We start from the raw sequence: 12654 nt of genomic DNA on the forward strand, positions 1-12654 counted from the left end.
GTCATCTATATGCCTTTGCTTACTAGTAAAATACTAGCAAAACAGAATGTGACTGCCCACCCTATATACTCACTGCTCCTCTCTTGTTTTCATCAGCAGCTTTTGTGGGTCATCAGGGAAGTGGCTGCACCTGAGAGGTGGGAGAGACCAAAGCCATAAGGCCCGCTCTTTGTCCCCTCTTTAGGCAGCATCTACTTCTTCGCCATTGTGCTGGGTTTTTAAGGATGTCTTTTGTCTCTTGTGGCCATAGTCAACACCTTGCATATATACCTGACGCTTTCACACTTTACTGCATGTTCAGTTAAATAACCTGGAGGTGAGGTAGGATAGATTCCCAGAACACCGCCCTTGGTAACAGCCCATGTCACCCATATCATAAACCGCCACTGCGTGTCCCACAGGCTGTCTTGCAGGATGATTGGGGAAAAATGGTCACCACCAGGCCACCGACTATTGATTTTAAAGGTTATATAAAGCACACTGTATTGCATGTTCATTTAATTTAACTGGACAATGGAATTAAGCTGTGTGTGAACTCATTTGTTTGTTGCCAGCTTGAGCCAAACTGGGAACAAGACAGAATTAGAAAAGTGTTATTAATCAGAAATGCATTACATATTTATGTAGCTGATAATTCTTGTCCTTTCATTTACAAGAATTTAATATAGTTTTTAGTATTTGGATAAGTTTTAGTGGATTCATTTGAAAAGTTGAGATTAAATGACATGCCACCAGAATCCAAACAACCAGTTGGTGGCTGTTAGCATGTGGCTAACTGTAAACGCGATGACAGCTGCCAATGAAGTTAAATTTTGGTGAATACTTGCAGTACAACACTGATAGCACCTTTGGTACATCTCTTTAGTAAGAATTAAAACAAACAAACAAACCCCCCAAAAAAACCTGAGATGATGTGTCGTCCTACAGCTTGTTTAAGGAGAGCTCAATCACGTGTTTGCCCTCTTTCTTTCTTGCTTGCTTTGGTGCACTGGGGAGGTGTGGGATACATACTGCATGAAGTTCCTGAAGTCAAAGTAGGATGAAACGTGGAGCAGTTGGGGAGCTGATCCATCTGTAACACTCTACAAGTGACTGCCATCGTTAGTAGTAGTGATGTTTATCCGCGGCTGGTGAACGGTACATTTGTACTTTACTGTCACCAGCTGGTATTCACTGTCTCACAAAGTTGAATATTTATAGCCTTCAAAAATAAGAATCTTCCGTTGATTAAATTAGTTTCAGGTGCTAACAAAGGGTCAACGTATATTAAATGCATTTTTTCACCTTTCTGAAATTTTGAGTGGCTTTTTTCTGCCTCATATCTCGAAATGATGCATTCTGTTCGCCTGTTGGATAGACTGTAACATCCTTCATATATTCATGTCTGTAATTTAAATTTTGTGAGGCTTTCATGTTTTTTCCTCTTATGATTTTTGGACTAATTTGAGGTTCATTATGTTTATGAATTTTGTAATGCAAACCTTTGTGGCTCCTCAGTGCAGTTGTACCTGCCATTTTAATGTCCTTATGTATCAAAAAGCCAGTACAAAATACGGTCTCATCTCTGTGATCCACTGCATAAAATCGCTGGCCCCTTCCTGATTTGCTCTTTTCTTTTCTTTGTATGTTCTTTACATCATCTCATCAAACAAATTTAAATATCAAACAAAGATAGCGCAAGTAAACACAGCATGGAGTTTCTAACTGAAGGTGTTTATTATCAAGTGGCCTAGTCAATCAACCCCTGACTGGAATCTTGAAAACCCTCCAATGTGGCTGAATCTGATCTGCAAAGATGAGTGGTCCAAAATTCCTACGCAGCGCTGCAAAAGACTCTTTGCCAATTATCACAAGTGCTTGAATGCAGTTGTTGCTGTTAAGGGTGGCCCAATCAGTTATTAGATTAAAACAAACAAACAATGTATTTCACACAGTGTCGTAGGCTTGGATTTTTTGCCCCCCCCCCGTTAATATTAAACGCCTTCATGTAGAACCTATGTTTTGTGTTTAGTTGTGTTATCACTGTCTGATTTTTCTCTCCCCCTGTTAGGCAAACGTTAATTACATTAGAAAAAAAAATATATGAATGCTTCTTATTTCCATAAAAACGGCCTTGGCTTCTGGTTCTGGCCCTTCAAAATAAAAGCCCACTGGCTGCTTTGACTGTTTTATTTTATCCAAATCTAGAGTCAACTGTGGTATCTATCAGCATCTATGCCCTGTGCTCCACTCCAACGTGTTTGCTTATAGTGAGTGGCGTGAGAGGGCAGAATATCGTTGACGATGGGTGGTTTCCTCCCCCCTCCCACCTGTTCTACCTCCTGAGCAGCTCACGCGCGTTTTCAGTCTTGCTGTCATAGTCCGTGGTCCTGGGTCTGTGGAATGCGTGCTGCTTGGGTAGCCACACCCCCGGACAGGGCCATCACCGACACACCTGCTCTCCATCGCGGTGATTACCTGCAGAGCTTCTTTACCCGGCGCTGACGGATGCTCCACGCCAGTCCGTAATCACCTCACAGTGGTTTCAATCCGGCGTTCGGCGTCTGCCACCTGCCTGTCCTCCTGCTCTACTGGCTCACTCAGTGCATCATCTGGCCCTTTCACCATCTCCACGGACTCCCTGCTCACGGGCTGCCGCACCTCCCTTCCGAGCTCCCACGGTCTCGCTCTATCGTAAGCCCACTACTCTAACGCAGTCTTAATGTGTTTTCCGCTTCCCGGCTTCCTAGTAATCCTCTCCCCTTTCTGTTGCAGCCTCCCGCGGTCCCGATTCCGGCTTCCTTGTGTCATTGTTTCCCCGGGTTATTAGTTCCTCGTTTTGCTCTCTAGTTTCCCCGGGTCGCCTTTCGTTAGTATAATAAAGTGTCTTTTCTGCTACCGCTGGGTCTGCGCCTGGATCCTTTTTGTGCACGCGCGCTGTGGCGCCTGACAGTTTCAGATGTGGAGCGCAGTCTTCTTTCTCTTCTTCACTGTATAAATCAACAGTAAGCTTAATTTTTCTCTTTCGTTAATTACGTCTTGATCTAATTAATGTTTGGAGTTGTTCAACTTGTGTTTCATTGGAAAGTTTCTGTGACTTTTATTCTAAAGGGCCATGTGGTCAGAAAGAGTATAAGAAAAATACGTCATACTTATATAATAATATAAAATTAACTTTGTTTAATATATTACGTTGTTTGAGTGCAGTGCTTTGAGATCCTGCTTTATTACTCGGAGTTAAGTTGCCTTTAACCGTCTTATAAAGTCAAACACACCTGGCCTTGGCAACAGTTTGCCTCCAGGGGTTTTGGCACAATCACGATGTTATAAAAAATACAATTTAAAAAAAAAAAAAGCAACAATTTAAAAGAGGTGAGCTTTCCGATAAGGTTACCGCTTTACATTTGCTGGTTTTTTAAAAAAAAAAAAAAAAAAAAAAAAAAGACACAAGAAATGATGAAAGATGATGATGAAAGAGACGGTGCGCCCTGAAGTTGGGCACATTCGATAGAGAGGGCCGTGACCGTTGCCGGTTACTGAGGTGGTTTCTGTTTGTGGGTGGGGTGGGTTTCACTCCCTTCCTTCTGCCTATTAAAGCAAACAAACGAACAGAGATCAGACAAAGACGGAACACACAAACTTGTGCACTCTTTGGATGATACTAGAAACCGTTCATTTTCATACAAATCCTTCATACAAAATAGTTCAACTTTAGACAGCAACAGCCCAGCAAAATGTGATTGAAACCCTGACCACCTGTAGTATTTGCCAAAAAAACGAGCCAGAAAGAATATTCCTGTTGCAAAAGCTGCAGTTAGTTTATGGTAAAGTGACTTTTTCTTTTTATCAAAGGGTAAAAATTATTTTTGATATTAAAAATTTTAAATAAAGCACATTTTTTAGATATTAAAAAAATGTGCTTTTAAGAGCGATCTGTCCGGGAGGGATGCTGAAAACGTCCCAAGATCAGAGTTCTATGAGCATACTTTAAGTGGTGTGGTACAATAACGCATAGCCACAAATATGTTTGTAAAACAGGTAGTTTCTTAATTTTATAATCAGGGCCGTTGCTAGCCATTTGGGTGCCCTAAGCACAAATGCTTTATGGTGCCCCCCCAATAAAAAAAAAAAAAAAAAAAAAAACATTAATACTTTTGAATTTCTCAGTGGAATTTGTTTAATTAAATAACAACAAACATGACAGTTAAACAAATAAATAAGGTTAAAGGAGGTTAAAAATACTGTTACAAATAAATACTCAGGCCCCTTTGGAAAATTAAAATCAGAGCTGACATTAAAAGGACCTCTCCGCACAATTTCAACACGATCAGCATCTACAATGTGAGCTGGCCAAAGAGCAGGATCGGTTGAAGGGGCACACATGTCTCCACAGTGTCACTTTCTGATAGTCTCTCAGTGACAGGACTCTCAGTGGTACTTGTGTATGGAACTGTACCTGAACTGGTGGTTGATGGTTCTTGTTCTTCTTGGCTAGGGATTGTTGCAGGGTCTACAATGGCTGGTGGTTGATGTCCAGGGATGGCACTACTACTGGATGGTTCATCCTGTCCTTGAGATCCTCCTTGAACATATTTAAGCATTGACCCTGCATACAAGAGAAAATATTCAGGGATTTTACAGAAATACAATTTTGAATCTACAGTAGGCCTACGAAAAATTGCATTATAAGACTAATAAATTAAGTAAGTCACTGGTACATTTAAAATTACTAACTATATTTTACATGTATAGATTTTCATAATGGCAAATGGCAATATAAACATGCTGTACATAATTTGATATAAATGCGCAAGTAGAAATCTATATTATTGAAGATATAGGTTTCATATTACACTGTAATATGAAACCTATATCTTATTTATGCCGCATAAATAAGATATGCGTCTTTATAGATATCCTGAAATGCAGCAACATACAAAGTAATCTTGTCTAATCTGATAATAATACTTGACTGCATCACTGACCTATCCCAAAGTTAAGGTTAATCAGTAGCATGCATGACGTTAGCCAGCTAGCAACCTGAGGAGGGAAATGCTAGTTTCACGATTGCTAACGTTATCTGAAAACCGTCAATTGAGTGACCATGATGAGTTGCTTTTAGTAGTCCATTCTATATTCATATCCACAACGTAAACAAACTACCCAACATCAATCATTTGCAACATTTGTTAACACAGTATGAACACTGCTAACAGGAGCTATCACAGAGTTGACGGACATGAGCGTGCAAGCAAGGGCTACAATAATGAACTTTTTCTTATTGTTATTATTTAAACATTGCCTTACCGGCAAGCGACGCCTGAGTTTCATCACGCTTCCTCTTCTTCTTTCTTTCTCCGCTCCCGACTCCTGTTGCCGTTTCGAGGCCATGTTCAAACAGGTGTTTACCAATACCGAATTGAGGCATTATAGAACAGACCACTGGGAGTGGGGGGCACCAGGAGGAGACTGGAGACAGGGCACAAAGCAGATTCACCCTTTTCTCGGGAAAATTGTTTTATGTTGCTTTTGTATTGTTTAACCATATTAATGCATATGATATTTATAGTATTAATATGGTTTACTTTTTTTTTTACGACCCTGATTTTTTTGGTGCCCTACCGGCCATTTGGTGCCCTACGCAGTGTGCGTTATGTGCGTTTGCGGAGCTACGGCGCTGTTTATAATTAACCCTTTCGTTAATCATGTTAAGTCTATTTAGTAACAGAAGTAAAGACAGACATAAAAACATTTCGGAAGTGACTTTTTGGCACAAGCTGAACTGTAGACGGACAGACGGCTGCCCGTGGGAGGTATTTGTTAAAGAAAGCATTTTTAAAATAAAAAAATCACAGACACATTCTGACAAATCGCAACAACCCGCTTCACTTTTACAGATTCTTGTTTGAACCTAAACAAACGTGTCACAGGTCAGAGACGAAGCTTTTGTGAAATTGAATTCCTCGCCCAAATTTACCGTGACCGAAATCCGGAAGCTGCGAGTGTCTTCCACGTAAGACAGAGGTCGCCTCATGACATCTCTTGCAAAAATAAAAATTAAAAAAGATCAAAAAGAAAAAATTGAATGTTTTTTTTAAAATTATTATTATTTATTTATTTTTGTGAGAAGCCTTAAGCCAATAGGGTTAAGGCTCGAACAGAATCGCACTGATTTTAAGCGTCAGGTGTGAAAAGGCCTGCAGAGAAATCATTTCAGAGAGCCAAGTGGGCCGGAGTGGTGTTCAGTTGTGTGTTTCAGGTAAAATGGGATTTAAAAAATGTATTATCATTTCCATGTGATTGCATATTCAGCACAGGTGCACGATTTCAACTATGAGCGCACTTGTTGCCAAATGCAGTGATCTGATCGGTCAGATCTGTTTATGCGGATCCGACAAACCGTGAAAATGGAGCTTGGTTCGAAAAATAAAGGTAAAAAGAAATCGTCCAGTGAAATTACGCGGTCGGTGTGAACGTCTACAATAAGAATAGTCAGAAAAAAAATATTTTTAATGCGGGAAATACTCGGACTGATTTACGCGTCCTCCTTTTATTTCTTTTCTACTACTTCAACTAGCTAAGAAGAATAAGCTGCAGACCGACATGTGTGAGGTTGTGAGCTCTAATTTGAAACAAACTGCCCCCCTTGTTCTTTTGTTGAAAATTCTATTTTCATATTGTATACAGTATATCTTTTTCTTCTAATCGATAAAGAGCAACTGAATATCTCGGCAAAGGCATGAGAGCAGAAAACAAATATTAAACACAAACCTCCTTTTGCCACAAAGTCTTGTCGACCCTGGAGCTGGTTGCTGTCACTTTGGGACTATTTTTCATCCATGCAAACGCCAGGATTTCTATTTTGGATGAACCGGTGTAATTTGGGTTTGGAACTTAATGTTTTTTGTTTTAAAATATATATTTGCAATACTTGATTTAATTTAGTTGTGAAGAAAATCATAAATATTTTGTACTTGTAAATCAGTTTTGTATGTGTAAAAAGAATTTGTGTGTGCGTAAAAAAGATTTGTGTGTGGACTTAACGAAAAAATACATGTGAAACTCTGCACTCAAGTTTCGAGTTACAAGTACGAATGACCCAATTTGACCCTATTTATCTTCTTTTCATCTGATTGGCCAATGTCATGTCAATCACAAATTTAACAATCCAATCAGACAACAGATGGGTTTGGCTGTCGGAGGGGTGCTTTATGGAGCTTCAGGTCCTTGAAGGGAATAAATGCCCTTTTACATTCCAGCCCAGCCCCAGCGTTTTCCTTCATCACCACGAAGGAAAACAGTCTGTGGTGGTCTGAGTTTTGTGATTTTTGTGTCCCAGGTTTACGTGCTTAATACAGGGACCTCCAGAGCCTTTTCAACAGCGCTGCAGACCTAGGGGCAGTGTTGCCAACTTAGACTTTGTCGCTATATTTAGCGAGTTTTCAGACCCCCTAGCGACTTTTTTTCTTTAAAAAGTCGCTAAAAAAAGACGTGAAAGCGCATATCGCTTTTACTCTCAACAAGCAGCGGGTGCTGTAACACAGTCAGTTCTTCTTTTACTCTTTTACTCTTATGCTGTTTTGTGGATCACAAGGTTTAAAACTACTTATAAACACACACACACAAAGTAACTCCACCAGAGTGCCTATTTCGGATCACTTTTGCCGGTCCAAGCCCGGGTAAAGGAGCAGGGTTGGAATTGTGACATTAAAAAAAACAATAATTGCTAAAAGAAATTTAATTTGTAGTTCTAAATAAACTCTAAATGCATTTAGGACGTTTTTACTCACTTTGTCTCTTCCACGATGTTATTTCTCTCTCCAACAACATAGGTTACAATTATATTAGCATGACCAATTATGCAAATTAGGTGATGACGTCATTTAGCGACTTCTAGCGACTTCTAGCGACTTTTAGGACAACCAATAGCGATTTTCCTTACTGATGAGTTGGCAACACTGCCTAGGGGGGGCAGTGTTGTGGAAATGACAGTCTTCACTAGTGGGGATAGTTACAAAGCTTTCTTCATTATGAGTTAGCGATACATGTTTTTATTGAACATTTGAAGATTAAAAAAAAAAAAACTCTTGTAGAGGACATAAAGTCAGAGATAGAAACGACAAGGAGCAGGTGCATCTAGTACAGGCAGAGCTGTCGCAAAAACCCACAGAGCCCAGCAGCCAGCGTAACAAATTCTGGATCTTTGGCTTTTAGTTAGCAGTTAGCATTAGCAGCACATGCTGCGTCCGATGTGAAAGGACCTTTATGCTGCGCACTGTGACTTACAGCAATGGTCCCGGGTCAGCCCTGACTTTGTGTTAAACTAATCATAAAGTAATAATGGTATTTCTAACCACTGATATACCACAACTTTATCCTTTCAACAGCTACTGAAAGTTAGCGGACAGAGCTTCTATCGGATATTTAAATAGAGATCCTCCAGCCTCAAACTGTATTACCCTTCAAGGACCTGCAGTTCTGCGCCCCTCTGACAGCCAAACCCGTCTGTTCTCTGATTGGATTGTTAAATTTGTGATTGAGATGACATTGACCAATCAGCTGAAAGGAAGAAAAATAGGGTCAAAATTCGTACTTGTAACTTGAAACTTGAGTGCAGAGTTTCACATCTATTTTTTGGCTAAGTCCATATACAAATTTATTTATTTATTTATTTATTTACACACAAATTCTTTTTACACATACAAATGCTGATTTACAAGTACAAAATATTTACGACCACAATTTGAGCCCATAGAGCTCAGAGGAGGTTCATAGATGTAGTGAAAGAGGACACTGACAGGACTGGTGACAGAGCTAGGAACAGAGTGAGATGGAGGCTGATGATCCAATGTCAAGACCCCTAAAGAGAGCAGCCAAAAGATGAAGACATTTTTGTTGCTTTTGCTGTGACTCATGAAGACTAACATGGGCTCTGCAACTATTTTAAGATGGAGATGCAAAGTGTATTAAATAAAGACTTTGTTGCTAAAACGATTTCTGTTATAAAGATGAGCAAGAAAGAGAGAAACAGACAAAGAGCTGGTTGAACATAATGATTCATATCAGCACAGGAAGAATGCTGCACTGCACTTGACATTTATTAACTTGTTTGAACAGAAACCACTTACTGAGTCACACACGAGCAGATGGCACAGTGCCACACAGCTCAAAAGGAAAACACGAGACTTTTCTTCAGCCTCTGCTGATCAACCTGTGAACCATGATGTGCTCAAAAATAAATTGAAAAAATTAAAAAGGGGAGTCCCAACGGAAACGTTCAGTAATAATTTGGACAACCTTTGTTTTTCTTTTACTCATTGAAAGAATGCCGACTAGTTGGCACAGCATGTTCACAGTGATTGGTCTGTTTCAGTGATGGTCCTAGAACCTTAATTACAAATAATTATCATGTTGAAGCAACAACAACACGGCTTTGTGTCGTAAGGCTGCATGTAAGTGTCCTGGACATGTCAGCAGTCCACCACAGGGTAACTAGAACTCTGTAATTTTACTGCTTTCATCTCAACACAAAGCGTCTGTTACTGTAAGAGTTTCGTTATTAGGACCTACAGCAGATGACTTCCCCTCCCTGAGCCTGACTGTTACTTTGTGTTAAAACGTGCCTTTTCCCTCCCACTGTCACCAAGTCCTTGCTTGTAACAGTTCTCAAAGATGTTCTGTTGGGTTGAGGTCAGGACTCTATATGGGTCAAGGTCTTCCACAAACTTGCTCATTCATGTCTTTGTGGACCTTGCTTTGTGCACTGGTGTGAAGACATGCTGGAACAGGAACGGGCCATCCCCAAACTGCTACCACAAGGTTGGGAGGATGAAATTGTCCTAAATGTCTTGGTATGCTGAAACATACCTGCTCTGTGAATTCACATGGTCTACCACTTCATGGCTAAGTACTGTCACGTTCACTATGTTATAATCCCACTATGAGCTAACTGTGGAAAATACTGAGTGTGCTTGTTATGCAGTGCACAATCCAGTCACTCTATGAAGACCTGTGATTATTGGGCTTCTCTCACTTTCTCCATGCTTATAGACATCACAGCTGTCTTTATTTTAGCAAGGCTGAATCAGTGTCACGTTTGCAGTAGCTTAGTTAAAGAAGATGATGTAAATTTATGGCAAAAGCATAGATAAATGTGTCCAGCAGTGATGCTAAATGTGAGGTGCTGTGTTTGCGTCAGAGTTGTTACACCTGTGAGTATGAGCAACATAAAGTGGTTAAAACGGACAATTCAAATTTCTTCTCCTGCCTGATTTTTTTTGAAGAAAAACACGACATGCTACTTGTGTTTGTTCAGAATTGTTAGTAAAATACCAAGAAAAATGTACTTAAATCTAATATATATATATATTTATATATTTATATATTTTTCGGTTTGGTAAGTTTAGGTCTAATCATTTAATAAGTGGCAATTCAATACAAGCAGTATATATTGTTTATATTATGAATAAATGTATAAATAAAATGCATAAATGTAACAAAATGTTGAAAATCTCTGGTGTTTTCTCTCTTCTTGTTTTTTTTTTCCCCAAGAGCAAAGCTGGAGAAGGCTTTAAAGCAGCAGCTCATGGATTCACCAAACCAAGCGGCTCGCTCTGCAGGTACGAGTTCAGCAGCATGTTTGGGGAGACGTCATTAAGGCAAACAAACATGAAACACAAAGAGGATTTTTCCAGCAAACAGAGTTCTCTGCTTAACTCCATATACAGGAATGACATTAAAGCATTGGCAGAAACGCTCAGACAGCAAAAGAAAGACTAATCCATAAAACATTAAACGATTTAAAAAAAAAAAAAAAAAAAAAAAAAAGTGAAATTTATGTCTCAGACAAATAAAAAAAACAAAAAAAAAAACCCAACCGAAGAACAAAAACGAGCAGCTGCTTATATAATACAGTGGTTTGCAAAAGTATTCGGCCCCCTTGAACTTTTCCACATTTTGTCACATTACAGCCACAAACATGAATCAATTTTATTGGAATTCCACGTGAAAGACCAATACAAAGTGGTGTACACGTGAGAAGTGGAACGACAATCATACATGATTCCAAACATTTTTTACAAATAAATAACTGCAAAGTGGGGTGTGCGTAATTATTCAGCCCCCTGAGTCAATACTTTGTAGAACCACCTTTTGCTGCAATTCCAGCTGCCAGTCTTTTAGGGTATGTCTCTACCAGCTTTGCACATCTACAGACTGAAATCCTTGCCCATTCTTCTTTGCAAAACAGCTCCAGCTCAGTCAGATTAGATGGACAACGTTTGTGAACAGCAGTTTTCAGATCTTGCCACAGATTCTCGATTGGATTTAGATCTGGACTTTGACTGGGCCATTCTAACACATGGATATGTTTGGTTTTAAACCATTCCATTGTTGCCCTGGCTTTATGTTTAGGGTCGTTGTCCTGCTGGAAGGTGAACCTCCGCCCCAGTCTCAAGTCTTTTGCAGACTCCAAGAGGTTTTCTTCCAAGATTGCCCTGTATTTGGCTCCATCCATCTTCCCATCAACTCTGACCAGCTTCCCTGTCCCTGCTGAAGAGAAGCACCCCCAGAGCATGATGCGGCTACCACCATATTTGACAGTGGGGACGGTGTGTTCAGAGTGATGTGCAGTGTTAGTTTTCCACCATACACAGCGTTTTGCATTTTGGCCAAAAAGTTCCATTTTGGTCTCATCTGACCAGAGCACCTTCTTCCACATGTTTGCTGTGTCCCCCACATGGCTTGTGGAAAACTGCAAACGGGACTTATGGTTTCCTGTTAACAATGGCTTTCTTCTTGCCACTCTTCCATAAAGGCCAACTTTGTGCAGTGCACGACTAATAGTTGTCCTATGGACAGATTCCCCCACCTGAGCTGTAGATCTCTGCAGCTCGTCCAGAGTCACCATGGGCCTCTTGGCTGCATTTCTGATCAGCGCTCTCCTTGTTCGGCCTGTGAGTTTAGGTGGACGGCCTTGTCTTGGTAGGTTTACAGTTGTGCCATACTCCTTCCATTTCTGAATGATGGCTTGAACAGTGCTCCGTGGGATGTTCAAGGCTTGGGAAATCTTTTTGGAGCCTAAGCCTGCTTTAAATTGCTCAATAACTTTATCCCTGACCTGTCTGGTGTCTAAATCCAATCTAGAATCGGTGGCAAGATCTGAAAACTGCTGTTCGCAAACGCTGTCCATCTAATCTGACTGAGCTGGAGCTGTTTTGCAAAGAAGAATGGGCAAGAATTTCAGTCTGTAGATGTGCAAAGCTGGTAGAGACATACCCTAAAAGACTGGCAGCTGGAATTGCAGCAAAAGGTGGTTCTACAAAGTATTGACTCAGGGGGCTGAATAATTACGCACACCCCACTTTGCAGTTATTTATTTGTAAAAAATGTTTGGAATCATGTATGATTGTCGTTCCACTTCTCACGTGTACACCACTTTGTATTGGTCTTTCACGTGGAATTCCAATAAAATTGATTCATGTTTGTGGCTGTAATGTGACAAAATGTGGAAAAGTTCAAGGGGGCCGAATACTTTTGCAAGCCACTGTATGCACATGGTTGTCATATCAATCTTTACATGCTTGCTTTTCAAAAATTCTAAAACTTGCTCATTTTCAGTACTCAGAGAGAAGTAGCATACACAGAATATTTTTATATCTGTGGGAGCTGGTGGAC

At 40.1% G+C, this 12654-nt stretch overlaps 1 protein-coding gene across 1 annotated transcript in view; it reads left to right on the top strand.

The window, feature by feature from the left end:
- Positions 1-1004: 1004 nt before the first annotated feature.
- The window catches only part of LOC116316697 (protein NLRC3-like), a 32949-nt gene continuing 21299 nt past the window's right edge, over positions 1005-12654 (top strand). The window contains exons 1-3 of the mRNA XM_039606490.1: positions 1005-2673; positions 2755-2984; positions 10531-10598. Of these exons, the coding sequence (XP_039462424.1) occupies positions 10565-10598 (34 nt within the window). The 5' untranslated portion in view covers positions 1005-2673; positions 2755-2984; positions 10531-10564. The remainder of the gene's footprint in view (positions 2674-2754; positions 2985-10530; positions 10599-12654) is intronic.

The sequence above is a fragment of the Oreochromis aureus genome, linkage group 23 (genome assembly GCF_013358895.1).
Source record: "Oreochromis aureus strain Israel breed Guangdong linkage group 23, ZZ_aureus, whole genome shotgun sequence".
In the NCBI taxonomy this organism is placed as follows: domain Eukaryota; kingdom Metazoa; phylum Chordata; class Actinopteri; order Cichliformes; family Cichlidae; genus Oreochromis; species Oreochromis aureus.